At 34.8% G+C, this 20,159-nt stretch overlaps 2 protein-coding genes across 2 annotated transcripts; one reads left to right on the plus strand and one right to left on the minus strand.

Annotated features, from left to right (window-relative positions):
* Positions 1-4,500: 4,500 nt before the first annotated feature.
* LOC137001198 (golgin subfamily A member 6-like protein 6) lies at positions 4,501-5,319 on the minus strand. Its single transcript, XM_067359578.1, has one exon. The coding sequence runs from the start codon at positions 5,317-5,319 to the stop codon at positions 4,501-4,503; it is 819 nt and encodes a 272-aa protein (XP_067215679.1).
* A 1,705-nt stretch (positions 5,320-7,024) lies between these two features.
* On the plus strand, positions 7,025-7,843 carry LOC137001199 (uncharacterized). Its single transcript, XM_067359579.1, has one exon. It carries the CDS (start codon positions 7,025-7,027, stop codon positions 7,841-7,843), a length of 819 nt encoding a protein of 272 aa, XP_067215680.1.
* Positions 7,844-20,159: the final 12,316 nt, after the last annotated feature.

Below are 20,159 nucleotides of genomic sequence, written 5' to 3' on the forward strand. Positions count from 1 at the left end.
ATGTATCCTAAACATGAGGATGATATTTTTAAAGTATGCCAGCTTTCACATACAGCATATATTTCAGCATTCACAGAAAAAATGAATAAAATTTTACTGAAATTGGGCAAATCGTTAGAAAAAGATGAACATATAAATTTATTTAATTTTAAATTAGTACCTCGAAACTGTACACTTTTTCCTACATAAATATCTATTTCAGTAGAAATATGTAAACCATTCATAATAATAACATTGTAATTAGTAGAACTTAAATTTTGCCTTTTAAAATTTTTTAGTATTGGTTCAAAAGATGAAGAATCTTTATTTTTCCAAAGAGACAGCATGCATTTTTGATGACGCACGGACAATGTATACGCTATATCTTTAAAATTTTTCAATTTATTAGCTAAGTCTTTCAAATAACCATGCTTACTTTCATATCTCATTGTCCAAAAAGTTTTTGGAGGTCCCATTTTCTTAATAATCATTACATAATGAATAATTATATGATCTTTAGGTATTAAAGAAACAGAAAATTCTTTCATTAAAAGTTCATGATGCTTTTTTATAGTTATTTGTAATTCATCTAACATATTATTTGTAATATTAGGCGCTAATACAATTTTTAACATTTTTATTACTAATAAAATTACTTTCTATTTATTAAAATTTTGATCAAGTTTTGGAATTATATTTCGTAAAATTATAGGTAAATGAATAATTAAACAAAGTGTTTGTGCTGCACGTTGTCCTATTGTATTAGATTTTTTTAAACTTATAACACTAGGTAAATTACCTCTATTATGTAAACCATAGTCAAAGGCTTGTAGATAGATAGATATATTTATTTGTTCCCCTCAGGGTTACAATCTCCTTCTCCTTCTCCTCTTCCATATACATCCAACTTACTTCTAACTTATTCTAACTAACTCTAACTTACTCTAACTTATTCTATTTATACTCTATCCTTAACCCTAAATCTATATCACGGGTATTCACGAGCGTCTCGTGCCTACCCCTTGTACACACACACACACGCTTTGTGGACTTCCGTTTCCTATTGCATCTTTTAAATCCTTATATACTCTCTCCCCGCCTTCCCCTCGCTCCCCCCTCTCTCTCTCTCCCTCCCTCTCTCTCTCTCTCTCTCTCTCTCTCTCTCTCTCTCTCTCTCTCTCTCTCTCTCTCTCTCTCTCCTTCTCTCCCTCTCTCTCTCCTCCTCTTCTCCTCTCCTTCCTCCTCTCCTCCCTTTTCCCTTCCATCTCTCCCTCTCTCCCTTTCTATCTCTCTCATCCACCATTCCCCTTCTCCTTCCTCTCCCAGTATTCTTTCTACTACTTCCTGCCAACTTTTCCCTCCTTCCTCCCATTCTCTACATTCCTCCCAAATGTGCTCCCACGATTCTATCTCTCCTTCACACAGCCTACACCTCCTTTTTTCCTCCTCCTCCCAATACCTCCCTTCTCTCACCTCACTTCCTAATCTAAACCTCGCCACTCTCTTCCACCTACTTTCTCCCCACCCTTTTTTTAAATACCCCGGTATCCCCTCCCTTTTCACCACTCCATACCACTTATTATACCTTGATTTTTCTATTCTTTCCCATCTTTCCTGTCTGTCCCTCCTTTTCCCTTCCTCTACTATCTCCTTCTCCCATTCCTCTCCCATCTCTCTCTTCCTCTCCACTTCTTTCATTTCTATCCCTCTTTTCTCAAAATATTCCTTTCTTTCCCCCTCCCAATTCGATCCTATTTTTCCTTCCTTACTTCTCTGCCTTATTTCCTCCCAACATCTTCTCACTAACTCCCCTCCCTTACCCTCCCTCAATCTTCTTTCATACCTCCACGCTCTTATCCCTGCTCTTTCCCTCAATTTCTCCCTTTGCATCTCCTCCCTCACCATATACCCCGGCGTCCTACTCTCCACTCCTAATATCCATCTCAAATATCTTTCCCCTACTTTCTCCACTTCCTCTCTCTCCTTCCATCCCCAGATCTCCACCCCATATCCCATCACCGTCCACACTAACTTATCAAAAAGCCATATCCTTCTTCCCCAGTCCCTTCCAAATCTTCTTTTCCCTATTCCCCACACCTGTCTCATAACCACCGCTGCTCTTCTCACCCTTTCTCTTATTTGCGCTTCCTGCCCCCCATTTCTCTGTATCATATATCCCAAGTATCTATATTCTTTTACCTCTCCTAGCTTTTTCCCTTTCCACCTCCAATCCTTTTTCCCTATCCTCCCTCCCCTCCTCCTAAACCTTAGGATTTTCGTCTTTTCCGTGTTCAGCACCAAATTTTTTCCATCCAGATAACTTTCCAACCTCCCTATCATGCTTCTCATTTCATCTTCACTCTCCGCCAATAACACCATATCGTCCGCGTACGACATTGTATATACCCTACTATCTCCTAACTTTACCCCACCCCATTTCACCTTGCTCATCTCCTCCTCTAAATCCGCCATCAATATATTAAATAACAAGGGACTTAGCGGGCACCCCTGCCTCACCCCTCTCGTCGTCCAAAAACATTCTCCTGTCCTCTCTCCTACTCTTACTCTGCTTTTAGTTTCTTCCATACTTTCCATACTTCTCTCTATAATCCCCTTTTCAATCCTTCTTTTTTCCATATCTCCTCTCAATACTTCCCTATCTACCATATCAAATGCCGCTTTCAAGTCCACAAACAATGCTACCATTTTCCCTCCTTTCCTTTCCAGCTGCCTATTTATCAAATAATTCAGTACATATATATTATCTATCGTTCCCATTCCCTTCCTAAAACCCGCTTGATTCGGTGATAAACTTTCCTTTTCTCTCATTTCCTCTTTTAACCTTTCCGCCAATATCATCATATATACTTTATATGCTGTCGGCATTAACGTTACTCCCCTATAATACTCTACTTTCACTCCCTCCCCTTTCTTAATTATCGGAATTACTTCTCCTTCTCTCCACACCTCCGGCCATCCTTCCCCTTTCCATATTCTCCTGCAGACACCCCATAGCCACTCCTCAACCTCCACACCTCCATATTTCCATACCTCTCCTGGTATTCCGTCTTTTCCTACTGCCTTTTTCTCCTTCAGATTTCTTATCGCCCTTTTCACCTCCTCTCTACTCAACTCTTCTCCTCCTCCCTCCTCTGTTTCTTCCCTTTTCCTACCTCTTCCTTTCATCCTGTTTTCCACTCCTCCTAACATATCTTTGAAATATTCTTCCCATTCCTCCATTTCTATCTCCTCATTCACTCCCTTCCTTCTCTTTCTCTCTCTATTTATTATCTCCCATACATCCCCCTCTTTTTTTGCCTCCATCGCTCTTCTCTCCCACCTCTTATTCTCCTCTCTCTTCTTCTCCTCACACAATTCTTTGTAGTCCCTTTTCTTTTCTCTATATCTCTTCCCCTCCCCTCCCTCTCTCCTCCACCTCCTCATCTCCCTTCTTAACTCTTTTTTCACTTCCTTACATTCTTCATCCCACCACCCTTTTCTCTCCTCATTCCCCCTTTTTCTATCTTCCCTCCCCATTTCTCCCAATACCCCTCTTATCCTCTCCTCTCCTTTTCTCCATACCTCCTCAATTTCTCCATCTCCTACCTCCAAATTTGCTATTCTCTCTTTGAATCTCTTTTTCCCTTTCTCATCCCATTTCCCTCTCCATGCCTTCTCCCCTCTTTTGCCTACCTTTCTCCACTTTACCTTCCCTTTTATCTTTATCTCAATCGGCTGATGATCCGACTCTACCCTGCTCCCTATTCTCATTTCTCTCACCCTTTCCTTAGTCCTACTACTGCCCAATATGTAATCAATTACCGTATTTCCCTTCCCTCCCGTGAATGTATATTCTCCTCCTTCATCCCCCTTTACCCCTCCATTAAAAATTTCCCACCCTTTCTCCCTTATACATCTTAACAATTTTTTTCCCTCTTTATCCACCTTCTTATCTCTAGACATCCTCCATCCATCCTCCTCTCCCCTCTCCACACTTCCCTCTATTCCCCCACCTTCTCTCCCCGTTCTCGCATTAAAATCCCCTCCCATCAATATTCCCTCCTCCTCCTCCTCCTTCTCCATCCATCCCTCCAACTCCTCCAATGTCCTATCTATTCCTTCCCTCCTAACGTATACTCCTATTATCTTCCATCTCTTCTCCCCTATTTTTATATTCCCCACCATTATCCCCTCTTTCTCTTTCTCAATTCCCGTCCCGTTCTCTACTATATCCTTCCTTATCCCCATAATCATTCCCCCCATAGCTCTTCCTTTCTTATTTACTCTCTTTGCTTCCTGCATCCCCCATATAAGTCCTCTCGGTAACCACCTCTTTATCTTCTCCCATCCCTTTTCCCCCACCCACGTTTCTGATAATACCATCACATCCCAGCTCTTCAGATAATTCCAAAATTCTTTATCCTTGTTTCCCATTCCCGCCACATTCCAAAATAATATCCTCCATTCTCTCTCCTTCTCTCTACCTTCCCCTCCCTCTCTTTCCCTTCCTCCACTTTCTTGTCAATCTCTCCCTTCTCCAATTCTCCCCTCCTCTTTTTTCCTTCCCTCCTCCCTCGCCGTTCCTTTCCCATTTCTCAATACTTCATTCTCCTCATCCCATATCCACCATTCCTCTTCTATTCTTACCTTCCCGTACACTCTCCATACTCTTTTTCCCTTTCTTCTTTCCTCTTTCGCTATTTCTTCCAATTTCCACTCCATTCTCCTCTCCCTCCATGTTAAGTCTTCCCTAATTATTTCTTTTCTCCCCCTTAACTCCCTCTTCCTTCTCATCACCTCCCTCTTCTGCTCTTCTTTTTTTAACTTCACCCACAGCGTCTCCGTTCCCCTTTCTATATTCCTTCCTAACCCCCTCATTTCCTCTATCTCCACCTTTGCTCCAATCTCCGCCATTAATCTCTCCACCGCCTCTCTCCTCCCCCCTTCTCCCACTTTTAACTCCTTAACTATTACATTCTTCTTCCTCTCTTCCCTTTCCCTCCTCTCCAACTTTCCCTCCAATTCCCTTACTCTACTTTCCACCTTCCCTTCCTCCCCCACCTTTCTCTTCTTTTCTCCTTCTTTCTCCTCCCATCTCTTTTCCATGTTTCCTACCCTTCCTTCCACCTTTTTAAGTCCTTCTTCCCACCTCTCTCCTTCCTTCCTCCAACTTTCCTCCCTCTCCCTCATTTCCCTCAACTCTCTCTTTAAATCCTCCACCTCCTTCCTCAACGCCTGCTCTTGCCTCCTTCCTTCTTCTATTATTTTCTCCGTTATTTTTTCCTTCAACTCTTTGTTCGCCCTTTCTCCATTTATTTTCATCTCTTTTACCTCCTCCATTAATCCTCTTATCAAATTTTCGATCCCCTCCCCTTCTCCTTTCCCTCTCTCCGGCGACCTCATTGTTTTTTTACATGTCCTGAACACTTCCTCCTCCCCCTCCCCTCCTTCTTCTCTCCTCCTTTTCCACATCTCATCTACACTCACACTCCTATCCCTCATCATTATTTTCCCCCTTGCTCCTCTCACACTCATCTTCTCCCTGTCACGCTTGCGCACTCTCTCTACCTGCCTCTCCCTAGTTACTCTCCCGCACTCTCGCTTTCCAATCTATCTCCTACCTTCTCCCTGACCGACTCGAGCCACTCGCTTACCTCTCTACCTTCCCTATGTTCCGCGCCTTTCACCTTCTTATATCACCTGTCTATTTTCCTTCCTCTCTCCTTGCCCTTATTCTTTCTATCCCTGCCTCTCCACTTTCTCTCCCCTTCACATGCACCTCCACTCACACCCCCTCCACCCTCACCTTCCCTCCTTATCTCTATACCCTTTTCTCACTTAATTTTCTCTCACTACCGAACCACGTATCTTTCTCACTACGCACCGGAAACGGAAGTCCGTCAAAGGCTTGTATATTTTGTCATTTAAATCATGTAAACTAATAATTTTATATTTATCGCAGAAATTGAAAAATAAGTTTAAATCTCTTTGGCAAATGCCTTCTAGAAAATCATGCATTATATCAACGGTTATATTTTCGCAAGGTTTAAAATAAGCTAAATCAAATAAAGGACTTTTATTTTTAATCCCAAAAAAATTTATTGTATCACTATTTGCATAATGAAGTTGATTGAAAAGGTTAATAAAACTTTCAGACGTACGTAATAAATTATAATCAGCAGTACAAGTTTTTTGAGCATCTTCTTTATGAATTGTGCAAATCCTACAATAGTAGTTAGCATTAAATGACTCATTCATGCCAAGTAACATATTTCCACCCAAATTATCAAAAGCTAACGATACTAATGTGCCTTTCATAGAAGTATTTAAAGATTCGATAAATACTCCTTCTTTTTCTAAAATTTTAATATCATTTACGATTTTACGTAATACAGGATTTAATCCAAATTGTTTAATATCAAGATTATAGCATAAAGCTAATAAATGAATATTTTCCAAAGTCGAATTAATATAAAAAGGAAGATTAGACTTCCGTTTCCGGTGCGTAGTGAGAAAGATACGTGGTTCGGTAGTGAGAGAAAATTAAGTGAGAAAAGGGTATAGAGATAAGGAGGGAAGGTGAGAGTGGAGGGGGTGTGAGTGGAGGTGCATGTGAAGGGGAGAGAAAGTGGAGAGGCAGGGATAGAAAGAATAAGGGCAAGGAGAGAGGAAGGAAAATAGACAGGTGATATAAGAAGGTGAAAGGCGCGGAACATAGGAAAGGTAGAGAGGTAAGCGAGTGGCTCGAGTCGGTCAGGGAGAAGGTAGGAGATAGATTGGAAAGCGAGAGTGCGGGAGAGTAACTAGGGAGAGGCAGGTAGAGAGAGTGCGCAAGCGTGACAGGGAGAAGATGAGTGTGAGAGGAGCAAGGGGGAAAATAATGATGAGGGATAGGAGTGTGAGTGTAGATGAGATGTGGAAAAGGAGGAGAGAAGAAGGAGGGGAGGGGGAGGAGGAAGTGTTCAGGACATGTAAAAAAACAATGAGGTCGCCGGAGAGAGGGAAAGGAGAAGGGGAGGGGATTGAAAATTTGATAAGAGGATTAATGGAGGAGGTAAAAGAGATGAAAATAAATGGAGAAAAGGCGAACAAAGAGTTGAAGGAAAAGATAACGGAGAAAATAATAGAAGAAGGAAGGAGGCAAGAGCAGGCGTTGAGGAAGGAGGTGGAGGATTTAAAGAGAGAGTTGAGGGAAATGAGGGAGAGGGAGGAAAGTTGGAGGAAGGAAGGAGAGAGGTGGGAAGAAGGACTTAAAAAGGTGGAAGGAAGGGTAGGAAACATGGAAAAGAGATGGGAGGAGAAAGAAGGAGAAAAGAAGGGAAAGGTGGGGGAGGAAGGGAAGGTGGAAAGTAGAGTAAGGGAATTGGAGGGAAAGTTGGAGAGGAGGGAAAGGGAAGAGAGGAAGAAGAATGTAATAGTTAAGGAGTTAAAAGTGGGAGAAGGGGGGAGGAGAGAGGCGGTGGAGAGATTAATGGCGGAGATTGGAGCAAAGGTGGAGATAGAGGAAATGAGGGGGTTAGGAAGGAATATAGAAAGGGGAACGGAGACGCTGTGGGTGAAGTTAAAAAAAGAAGAGCAAAAGAGGGAGGTGATGAGAAGGAAGAGGGAGTTAAGGGGGAGAAAAGAAATAATTAGGGAAGACTTGACATGGAGGGAGAGGAGAATGGAGTGGAAATTGGAAGAAATAGCGAAAGAGGAAAGAAGAAAGGGAAAAAGAGTATGGAGAGTGTACGGGAAGGTAAGAATAGAAGAGGAATGGTGGATATGGGATGAGGAGAATGAAGTATTGAGAAATGGGAAAGGAACGGCGAGGGAGGAGGGAAGGAAAAAAGAGGAGGGGAGAATTGGAGAAGGGAGAGATTGACAAGAAAGTGGAGGAAGGGAAAGAGAGGGAGGGGAAGGTAGAGAGAAGGAGAGAGAATGGAGGATATTATTTTGGAATGTGGCGGGAATGGGAAACAAGGATAAAGAATTTTGGAATTATCTGAAGAGCTGGGATGTGATGGTATTATCAGAAACGTGGGTGGGGGAAAAGGGATGGGAGAAGATAAAGAGGTGGTTACCGAGAGGATTTATATGGGGGATGCAGGAAGCAAAGAAAGTAAATAAGAAAGGAAGAGCTATGGGGGGAATGATTATGGGGATAAGGAAGGATATATTGGAGAATGGGACGGGAATTGAGAAGGAGAAAGAGGGGATAATGGTGGGGAATATAAAAATAGGGGAGAAGAGATGGAAGATAATAGGAGTATACGTTAGGAGGGAAGGGATAGATAGGACATTGGAGGAGTTGGAGGGATGGATGGAGAAGGAGGAGGAGGAGGAGGGAATATTGATGGGAGGGGATTTTAATGCGAGAACGGGGAGAGAAGGTGGGGGAATAGAGGGAAGTGTGGAGAGGGGAGAGGAGGATGGATGGAGGATGTCGAGAGATAAGAAGGTGGATAAAGAGGGAAAAAAATTGTTAAGATGTATAAGGGAGAAAGGGTGGGAAATTTTTAATGGAGGGGTAAAGGGGGATGAAGGAGGAGAATATACATTCACGGGAGGGAAGGGAAATACGGTAATTGATTACATATTGGGCAGTAGTAGGACTAAGGAAAGGGTGAGAGAAATGAGAATAGGGAGCAGGGTAGAGTCGGATCATCAGCCGATTGAGATAAAGATAAAAGGGAAGGTAAAGTGGAGAAAGGTAGGCAAAAGAGGGGAGAAGGCATGGAGAGGGAAATGGGATGAGGAAGGGAGAAAGAGATTCAAAGAGAGATTAGCAAGTTTGGAGGTAGGAGATGGAGAAATTGAGGAGGTATGGGGAAAAGGAGAGGAGAGGATAAGAGGGGTATTGGGAGAAATGGGGAGGGAAGATAGAGAAAGGGGGAATGAGGAGAGAAGAGGGTGGTGGGATGAAGAATGTAAGGAAGTGAAAAGAGAGTTAAGAAGGGAGATGAGGAGGTGGAGGAGAGAGGGAGGGGAGGGGAAGAGATATAGAGAAAAGAAAAGGGACTACAAAGAATTGTGTGAGGAGAAGAAGAGAGAGGAGAATAAGAGGTGGGAGAGAAGAGCGATGGAGGCAAAAAAAGAGGGGGATGTATGGGAGATAATAAATAGAGAGAGAAAGAGAAGGAAGGGAGTGAATGAGGAGATAAAAATGGAGGAATGGGAAGAATATTTCAAAGATATGTTGGGAGGAGTGGAAAACAGGGTGAAAGGAAGAGGTAGGAAGAGGGAAGAAACAGAGGAGGGAGGAGGAGAAGAGTTGAGTAGAGGGGAGGTGAAAAGGGCGATAAGAAATCTGAAGGAGAAAAAGGCAGTAGGAAAAGACGGAATACCAGGAGAGGTGTGGAAATATGGAGGTGTGGAGGTGGAGGAGTGGCTATGGGGTGTATGCAGGAGAGTATGGAAAGGGGAAGGATGGCCGGAGGTGTGGAGAGAAGGAGAAGTAATTCCGATAATTAAGAAAGGGGAGGGAGGGAAGGTAGAGGATTATAGGGGAGTAACGTTAATGCCGACAGCATATAAAGTATATATGATGATATTGGCGGAAAGGTTAAAGGAGGAAATGAGAGAAAAGGAAAGTTTATCACCGAATCAAGCGGGTTTTAGGAAGGGAATGGGAACGATAGATAATATATATGTACTGAATTATTTGATAAATAGGCAGCTGGAAAGGAAAGGAGGGAAAATGGTAGCATTGTTTGTGGATTTGAAAGCGGCATTTGATATGGTAGATAGGGAAGTATTGAGAGGAGATATGGAAAAAAGAAGGATTGAAAAGGGGATTATAGAGAGAAGTATGGAAAGTATGGAAGAAACTAAAAGCAGAGTAAGAGTAGGAGAGAGGACAGGGGAATGTTTTTGGACGACGAGAGGGGTGAGGCAGGGGTGCCCGCTAAGTCCCTTGTTATTTAATATATTGATGGCGGATTTAGAGGAGGAGATGAGAAAGGTGAAATGGGGTGGGGTAAAGTTAGGAGATGGTAAGGTATATACAATGTCGTACGCGGACGATATGGTGTTATTGGCGGAGAGTGAAGATGAAATGAGAAGCATGATAGGGAGGTTGGAAAGTTATCTGGATGGAAAAAATTTGGTGCTGAACACGGAAAAGACGAAAATCCTAAGGTTTAGGAGGAGGGGTGGGAGGATAGGGAAAAAGGATTGGAGGTGGAAAGGGAAAAAGCTAGGAGAGGTAAAAGAATATAGATACTTGGGATATATGATACAGAGAAATGGGGGGCAGGAAGCGCAAATAAGAGAAAGGGTGAGAAGAGCAGCGGTGGTTATGAGACAGGTGTGGGGGATAGGGAAAAGAAGATTTGGAAGGGACTGGGGAAGAAGGATATGGCTTTTTGATAAGTTAGTGTGGACGGTGATGGGATATGGGGTGGAGATCTGGGGATGGAAGGAGAGAGAGGAAGTGGAGAAAGTAGGGGAAAGATATTTGAGATGGATATTAGGAGTGGAGAGTAGGACGCCGGGGTATATGGTGAGGGAGGAGATGCAAAGGGAGAAATTGAGGGAAAGAGCAGGGATAAGAGCGTGGAGGTATGAGAAAAGATTGAGGGAGGGTAAGGGAGGGGAGTTGGTGAGAAGATGTTGGGAGGAAATAAGGCAGAGAAGTAAGGAAGGAAAAATAGGATCGAATTGGGAGGGGGAAAGAAAGGAATATTTTGAGAAAAGAGGGATAGAAATGAAAGAAGTGGAGAGGAAGAGAGAGATGGGAGAGGAATGGGAGAAGGAGATAATAGAGGAAGGGAAAAGGAGGGACAGACAGGAAAGATGGGAAAGAATAGAAAAATCGAGGTATAATAAGTGGTATGGAATGGTGAAAAGGGAGGGGATACCGGGGTATTTAAAAAAAGGGTGGGGAGAAAGTAGGTGGAAGAGAGTGGCGAGGTTTAGATTAGGAAGTGAGGTGAGAGAAGGGAGGTATTGGGAGGAGGAGGAAAAAAGGAGGTGTAGGCTGTGTGAAGGAGGGATAGAATCGTGGGAGCACATTTGGGAGGAATGTAGAGAATGGGAGGAAGGAGGGAAAAGTTGGCAGGAAGTAGTGGAAAGAATACTGGGAGAGGAAGGGGAAGGGGAATGGTGGATGAGAGAGATGGAAAGGGAGAGAGGGAGAGATGGAAGGGAAAAGGGAGGAGAGGAGGGAGGAGAGGAGAAGAGAAGGAGAGAGAGAGGGGGAGAAGGAGGGAGAGAGAGAGAGAGAGAGAGAGAGAGGGAGGGAGAGAGAGAGAGGGGGGGAGCGAGGGGAAGGCGGGGAGAGAGTATATAATGATTTAAAAGATGCAATAGGAAACGGAAGTCCACAAAGCGTGTGTGTGTGTGTACAAGGGGTAGGCACGAGACGCTCGTGAATACTCATGATGTAGATTTAGGGTTAAGGATAGAGTATAAATAGAATAAGTTAGAGTAAGTTAGAGTAAGTTAGAATAAGTTAGAAGTAAGTTGGATGTAAATGGAAGAGGAGAAGGAGAGGGAGATTGTAACCCTGAGGGGAACAAATAAATATATCTATCTATCTATCTATCTAAAAAGGAAGATTATTAATAGCAAAATAAAATGCTCCAATTTTATGAACACTTGTTTTACTTCCCAAAGGGTTACAGACTTCAAATTCGTCAAAGAATAACTGAAGTTGAATTGCATTGCTATTATTTTGGAAAAAAGAATTATTTTTGTAAACATTTCCGTCAACAAAATGTGTATATACATTATTATTTATTTTTATATTACTAGTAAAATATTTTTTGATAGTTTTATTATTTAATAAAACTTTGAGTGTTTCTAATAAAGGAATATACGTAAAAGTACTAGTAATAGGAATTTGCTTGTAACATTGAGCTTTATTGTCATATCTGTTATCGAATCTAATACCATGTGGCACTCGTATAGGCTGAACTATATTTCCGTTAAACAATTTATTCCGACTATATTTAGTTAACCGATTTTGGAACAAATATTTAAATTTATCTGCAAGATTTTGACGTTCGTCTAGATTTGGAAATGACACAATATTTTCAAGTACAGGAAAAATTAACTCTGATGTTGTTTCAAGAATCTTAGTTATCGTAAGCTCTGGTAATCCTAATGAATACATTTCCACAACATAGTTATTTAAATATTTTTCTATATCTTCATTATCATTGTAAATAAAGTTATCATCATCTTGCTCACTTAATTCGGCATCATTATCGTTAGCTATAGATAAAAAAGTAGGATCATTATTAATATCATACGATTGTTCATAACTCGAAGATAGATTTTGTAATTGCTGACATTTTTTTAAATGTTTTCTGAATCCATTATAAGTTTTTAATACAGAAAGACAACCTGCACAACACTTTAAAAAAAGATTAGAGCCATCAAATAACATATGTCGATTACGTAAATGGTTACATATTTGTTTTATTTCAGATGTTTTATAAGTACACAAATAACATTCTAAAGACATTATAAAATAGAAAAATGTAATAATCGAGGTACTAACTTAACTGTGTAATTTATTATTAAACTTAAAATTTTATAGTTTTTTTTAAATATTTTATTAAATTGTTGAATTTTGTAGAAATTTTAAAGTATTTTCAACATCTTAAAATTATTTAATTGAGTATTCAAGCTCGAGTACTTTAAACAATTATATTTTAATCTATTATAACATTTAAATAAAATAAAAGAACTTTCTCTTAATAAATTTAAAAAAAATAAAATTTTTCCTCATAAAAATAATACGACTGAATATTTATTGTGTTAATTCTGTTTTTAAAAAAAGAAACATATGATTGAACTAAACATGTTGCGTAGATTCTTTTCTTGTACTTTCAATTTTTGTAAAAGTTTCAACAACTTTATTAGTACATTTACTAGATATTTTGTAAAAATAATGTTGTATTAACATCCAAAAATTTTGTAAATCTACGTCATATTTAATGTGAAACACATAGTGTGCTTTAAAAAGATAATCAACAGCTTTAATAATGTCTTTTGTTGGTAATAAAATCAAATTTTTATCAATTTTTAAAAAATATTAGTCAATTGCAAGTTTGTTTGGCCCAACTGCGATTAACTTTGGTTGACTTTTATTTTCATCAATATTCAGTGGTGTTGCACTCTGAGAAGAGTAAATCAAATAACGGAATACATTTTTTTTAATTGATTTAAAATATAAAATTCATAGTCAACATATGTACCTGTATATAGATGATTAATTTTTTAATTATATTTTTTGTTTTTTCTCTTGCTGCAGACTTCTTTCCTCTAGCAGTCGGGGGTACTAATTGCGTTAGAGCAATATATGAATTTGTAACACGATCCCAATCTATAACGGATGAAATAAAAAATATAAATATTAATAATAATAAATTTAATAATTCTGATTAATAATTTTCATTAATATTTTTACCAAGTAAATCTCTGTTTTGTTTTTCGGTATTATAAACATTTAAGATATGATTAACATAGTCCGGATATGATATATTTAAAATATCTATATTTATTTGTGGAAATAATAATTCAAATTCAATATCAATCTAAAAAAACAATGTTTTAAATTATTTTTGATTATTAAAGCAATATAAATTGTTATTATTATTAAAAGTTGAATTATTGAAAAAAAGTTAATTAATAAAACTTACCAATTCAGGAATATCCAAAAATCTTGGAAATGTTTCAAAAAAATGTTCATTTAGATATAAGTATCTCCTTACTTTAAAAGTCTCTTTCACTTTTTTAATTATATTATCTTTTTGATCAATAGTCGCATACTTCATAAAATTAATTGCATCTTTAATAGCATCTGTTTCATCCACAGGTTCATTAGCTACGCAAGTATCAGTATGTTGTTTCAGTTCGTCCGATTGAGTAACTTTTTTATTTCCTTTCCTTTGTACATTAGATAATCGTGAAGCGATATATCCCTTTCCAGTTTTTGGATCATAAAAGTGCTCCTATAAACAAATAAATTAACAATATATTAATATAAATATATAAACAAATAAACATATAAACATATAAACAAATATATTAATAAAAAGTTTATTAGAATTAATAGAATATTAGAGAGAATATTGATATTTTGTGAGTATATCAATACTAAAAATTAATATTTATAATAATATGATATTTTTATTAATTATTATAATATTTATAATAATATGTTGCTTCAATCTTGCTTGTAACATAGAAATAATTAACGGAATACACTCACATAACCCAAATTCCCTTCTGGATTTTTTAAATTTGGAAAAACTTCAATAATTGCTTTAGCATATTTGCATTTTTCAGAACACAAGATTTGTCTACCAACTTTCTCTTTATATTGTAATAAGTTATGAACGACTAATTTTACTAATAATTTCCTATATTTATCAGGCAAGTATTTATTACTCTTATAACTTTGGAGAATTTCTTCTCCACATGATGAATTTTTAATCAATTTGTATAAGCTCTAAAAAGAACAAAGAAAACAAGAAAAACATATTAAGGATGTAAATATTAATAAAAAAATAAATTATTAAGCGAGAATAAAACTGCAGTGCAAATCAGAAAAAAATATGTACGATATCCTTTTTCTGACTTGCACTATGTTTTTATTCTTACTGTAATAATAACGCATAATAAAACATGATACGCTTAAAATGTACATTATTTTTTTCATTTTTAAACTTGTGTCAACCGCGATGAACACAAATAATCTTTACACTTTTTTTTAAATATGTGTAAAAACGTCAATTTCCGAATATAAACATGCATACGTGAAATTACAACTAATATAAATATATTGATCTAATGCAACATTAAAATCATCTATTAAAACAATGAAAAAACTTTGTGACTGATTCCATGTATATAATATTTAAAGTTTTAACATTTTGACAGTAAGTAACAGTATAAACAATAATAAATGGGTTAATAAAAATAATAACTTCAAACAAACCTCTTTTGATATTACGTCGTTCTCAATAGGTATTACTTTAGGTTTTTTTGAACAAGATGCATGTTCTTCAGAATCCGATATAGTATGTTCTTTAATATTCGATATATCGGTAACATTTGAACATTGTTCATTAAATTCTTCATCTTTGTTTGATGTATCCAAAATGTTTAATGAAGTAGGTGTTGATGTGCGAGAATATAATGAATTTGATACCGTAGGTGTTAATAAATGAGAATCAGCTATAAAAATTATTATTTTGTATAAAAATAGTTTTAATAAATAAATCAGTATAAGTACTAAAATTTCAAAAATTTGAAAATACAATATATAAAAACTTCTTACAAATATCGAGAAAATTCGTTGTTATAGGTTTGATCTTTAATATAACTCCTCGTGCACTTATTTGAACGAATTCCGTTAAAAATTGAGGATCAAGTCTGGCATCAGATACATCAGTAAAAATAAAATCCACATTATTTAACAATGGAAATATTGTTTTAGCTACAATATAACATAAATTTATAATAGTTTAGTATAATTATACTATTATTTAAATTATTTAAGAAATTGAAAGAAATAAGAAAAAAAAATTGAGAAAAGAAACCTTCTCGAACAAAATCTTCATACAAACAAGGCTCTTCCAATTTAATCCATACTTTATCATCAACATATTGTAATACGCAATATAGATATGTTTTAGTTTGTTTATCTTGGTTATGTGTAATAAATTCCATATTATTAATTATGCAGACAAAAACCTATAAATTATAAACAAATTTCAATATTGCATTCATTTCAATGTTTGCATTCAAAATTACAATGAAAAGTTTAATACTAAATATCTAGTAAATTCTGCTAAATTGCAAGAATGTAGTGTAATGAGTATCATTTGAAGGTTAAAATACATATTTAAACTCAAATTCAAAAGTCTTTCTTTTATTAATATTTTTTGATCACACTTAGAAGCTATTAAAAAGAAAAATCCGTCTATGAATTTGGACATTGGTTATATATATGCATCATATAGAATAATACTATACTATTAGCACTTAGTAAATAACGTAGAATTTTAGTAAAAAAATATAATGATAATCAATAATATACGTACTTGACAAAGTAGATTTTTGACACTCAAAATAAGTCGAGATACGTTGAACACGTCGAACACGTTGAGACTGAGACACTACTGAAACACGTCGAGACACGTCAAAGTAACAGCAACAAATGACGATCTGCGTAGTAGCGCTCATTTCTGCGTTATAAGAATAAATCAACATACTTTTTCTGTGAATTTTAACAGATAAATCCTGTCACTAATAGTACGTAACATATCTATTGTGTAAAATTAAAAAATATGTGCACATTATGTTATTTTTACACTTTTTCTTAGTTGTTTTCATAATTTAACACTTGAGATCAATTAACACAACAGCAATATGTTAAATTAACATATAAATGTGTTACATATTTAACACAAAAATTTTAACCGGCATATTTTTTAACAAGAAAACACAAATTTTCCAACTGTGTACTGCATCTAGTACAATCTGTTAGAAAATCTGGACCATTATGGGCCACATCAACATTCCCATACGAAAGCAACATATTTTATTTCAAACAATATGTAAATGGGCCCAAAGGCGTGCAAAATCAAATAATAGAAAAACATTTACAGCTTATGACATATCGACATTCTGTAGCCACTGCCGCATTTAACAATGACGATAGTTATCAATACTGTAAAACTTTATTTGAATATCGAAGATTAACGCAATACACAACTACTAAAGATGGTATCGTTTTTAGTGGTCATGGTACACCATTAATAAATATAACAGACTCCGCAGAAGAGCCTTTGCTTAATGGTCTTGTCTTTAATAGATGTATGTTTAAAGGCATAGTATTTCACAGTACTTTGTACGATCGGCCAAAGAAAACAGATGATACTATAATTAAATTAAAAAATGATACTATTGTACAAATTACAAAGTTTATTTTAATTGAAGAACGATGCTGTATGACAGTTCGAAAAATTATAACTGCTCCAATTAAAGAAAATGTACCAATGTTACATTTAATGAAAGTTGTTAAAAAAGAAAAAAATATCATGATAATTTCGATGGAAGAAATTAAGCAAAAAATGATATTTATAGATGTTGGTGAATGTTATGTATGTGAATTACCAAATACAATCGAATTACAATAAACTTAATCATACTTACTTATAGTTTGTTAATTTATTTACTGTGTTTAAAAAAATCCGATAAGAAACGATCAAAACATTGAAGTATTATTAAAAGTGTATATAAATTTATCGTAGCCTATTCGTTCAATCACACTCTTTTCGATGAGATAGAAAAGCTATTAAAATTTGTCTCTTCTTAAACGTTTAAATATTTGAACGTATTTGCTTTTTTATATTTAAGCTGTTTGATTTATCGAATTTGATTAGTCAATTATAAAATATTTATACAAATATATACTCCCCCCCCTACATACTTTTGTATAATTTATATAATTCCTTGCGCTTGCGATGATGTATGTTTATGAGTATATGTGCGTAAGTATTGTGTAAAAATATTTTTATATTTGTATAAATTATGTTACAAAAAACTAATTGCATTCTTTTATATCAGAAAAAAATTATTATTTAAATTTTTTAGGCCAAAGTAATAAATCATTTTTTATAATAATGAAAATTTTATATATACGTGTAATAATAAAAAACGGAAATTTCTAATTGTTTATTGTAACTAATTATATAGATAGATAGATAATTAATAATAGATATAAGGAAATAAGGATAAAACACAAATATGTATATATTATTTAGATTATATTATTTTCTATATTGTTTAGCGCATCTATATTATTCAATATACATATATCTAAATAAAATTGAACACATCTAAATACAAAAAACGATAAGCAGCCTTTCAAATAACGTGTATTGAATAATATAGATATAATACTAAACGATAGAAAATGATATAGATTAAATAATAAATATACGATTAAATTCATCGAGTAATTTATAGATGAATATATCATATAAAGAACGATAGTCAGCCTTTCGGATAACGTGTATTGAATAATATAGATATACTAAACGATATAAAACGATATAGATTAAATAATAAATATACGATTAAATTCATCGAGTTACTCATGTACAAATACATCATATAAAGAACGATAGTCAGCCTTTCGGATAATGTGTATTGAATAATATAGATATACTAAATGATATAAAACGATATAGATTAAATAATAAATATGCGATTAAATTCATCGAGTTACTCATGTACAAATACGTCATATAAAGAACGATAGTCAGCCTTTCGGATAACGTGTATTGAATAATATAGATATACTAAACGATAGAAAACGATATAGACTAAATAATAAATATAAGATTAAATTCATTGAGTTACTCATGTACGAATACGTCATATAAAGAACGATAAGCAGTCTTTCGGATAACGTGTATTGAATAATATAGATGCATAATTGGCTGATCAAATTCTATAAATAGATAGTTTAAATATAAAAAAGCATATACGTTCAGATAAATATTTAAACGTTTAAAGAAGATACGATTTAATTAGATATTAAAACGATAGGAATTGATAGCTTTTCTATCTCATCAAAAACTTGTGTCTGATTGAATTGATATCTTACGATAAATTTATATACAGTTTCAATAAAATGTTAATCTATTTTTATCATTTCTTATCGAATTTTTTAAGCAGGGTTCTTGGAAAGTTCATGAAACGGTACATCTTTTGGCATATTCTTCAATGACAAATATAGGAATATATTTAAATATATATTTACATGAGATGCAAGGAATTAAAAGTATACATACCTTTCTTATTTTCAGGTACTTTTCAAAGATTTTTTACTCGACAATCACAGCAACTACACAGCGGATCGTGAATCACGTAACCTCATACAATGTTTAACAATGGCAAAACATGTGCCTGCAGCATGCTGCAGTCGGCACGATCTCGAGAAGAAAACCACGTGACCACGCTCATCCAATTAGCACAGGTTATGTCATTATTATTATTCTGAGAATATACGAAAAATAATATACTGTAAGAGATGTTATAGAAATATTCTCAGTATATTATGTACAGTACGTATATTCACAGTATGACTACAGAATATTCGAATGATATCATGTGCTGTGTGGGAAATAACATGATTGAAATAAATATCAAAATAATTGTTAGTTATTTTATTAGGTTTTTTATTTATTTTAATAGTTAGTTATTTTATTTATTTTATATAATTTAATGCATATAAAGATTAAATAAACATTAGATTGTTTCTTCAATATTCATTCATCAATTATGCAAATAAATAATTCATGTAAAAGTGAAAATATATAAATATTAAATAAATGTTAAATAAACCTTATATAAACATTTATTCTAAATTATTATTTTAAACGAATATTATTTCATTATGTGAAAATATAAGTAAATATTTAATAAATGTTAACTAAACATTACTTAAACATTTTTTTAAAACTGTTATCTTAAACGAATATTTTATGTTTAATAAATGTTACATAAACATTACATAAACATTTATTCTAAATTATTATTTTTAACGAATATTTCATGTTAAATAAATTATTAATAAAGATTAAATAAATATTATTTTTACAATTATTTATACAATGTACAATTAATAAAAAATAAATATTAAAAATTTATTTAAAAAACATTGTCTGCTGATTGGGTAGTTGTAATACTGATGAAAATTTAAATATAAATAATAATAATAAGTCGAATACAAACATTAATAAGAATTTAAATATAGATGAAGATATAAGTACAAATATTCTTGATGATATTTTGGAAGATATCAATAATAACTTTTCATTTTTTATACAAAATTTATATTCTTTTGGCATACCTGATACATCGATTGATAAAATATTGCAATGTTTATCTCAACTGATAAATTCTGTATTCGAAAAATTTTTGGATAATGTAAATGAATCAAACGTTATCTGTTGGGAAATTGTATCAACATTTTTTAATTTTTTTGATAGGTATTTAACAAAACATAAACGTAAAAGAAAGTACGAAAAATGTATGGTAAAACCAATAGAAAAAAGTTGTGGGGTTTGCATAAAACAAAAGTTTGATTCAAAATTAAAAATGTATAAAACTGTTCCTCTAACTTGCACATTTACTTATGTTCTAATTATTGAAACCTTAAAATTTTTATT

Source organism: Linepithema humile, chromosome 7, assembly GCF_040581485.1.
Source record: "Linepithema humile isolate Giens D197 chromosome 7, Lhum_UNIL_v1.0, whole genome shotgun sequence".
NCBI classification, from domain to species: domain Eukaryota; kingdom Metazoa; phylum Arthropoda; class Insecta; order Hymenoptera; family Formicidae; genus Linepithema; species Linepithema humile.

Bases quoted from the DNA above. Each gene is read 5' to 3' on its own strand.
- LOC137001198 (XM_067359578.1), bottom strand. From the start codon at position 5,319: ATGGAGGAGGTAAAAGAGATGAAAATAAATGGAGAAAGGGCGAACAAA.
- LOC137001199 (XM_067359579.1), top strand. From the start codon at position 7,025: ATGGAGGAGGTAAAAGAGATGAAAATAAATGGAGAAAAGGCGAACAAA.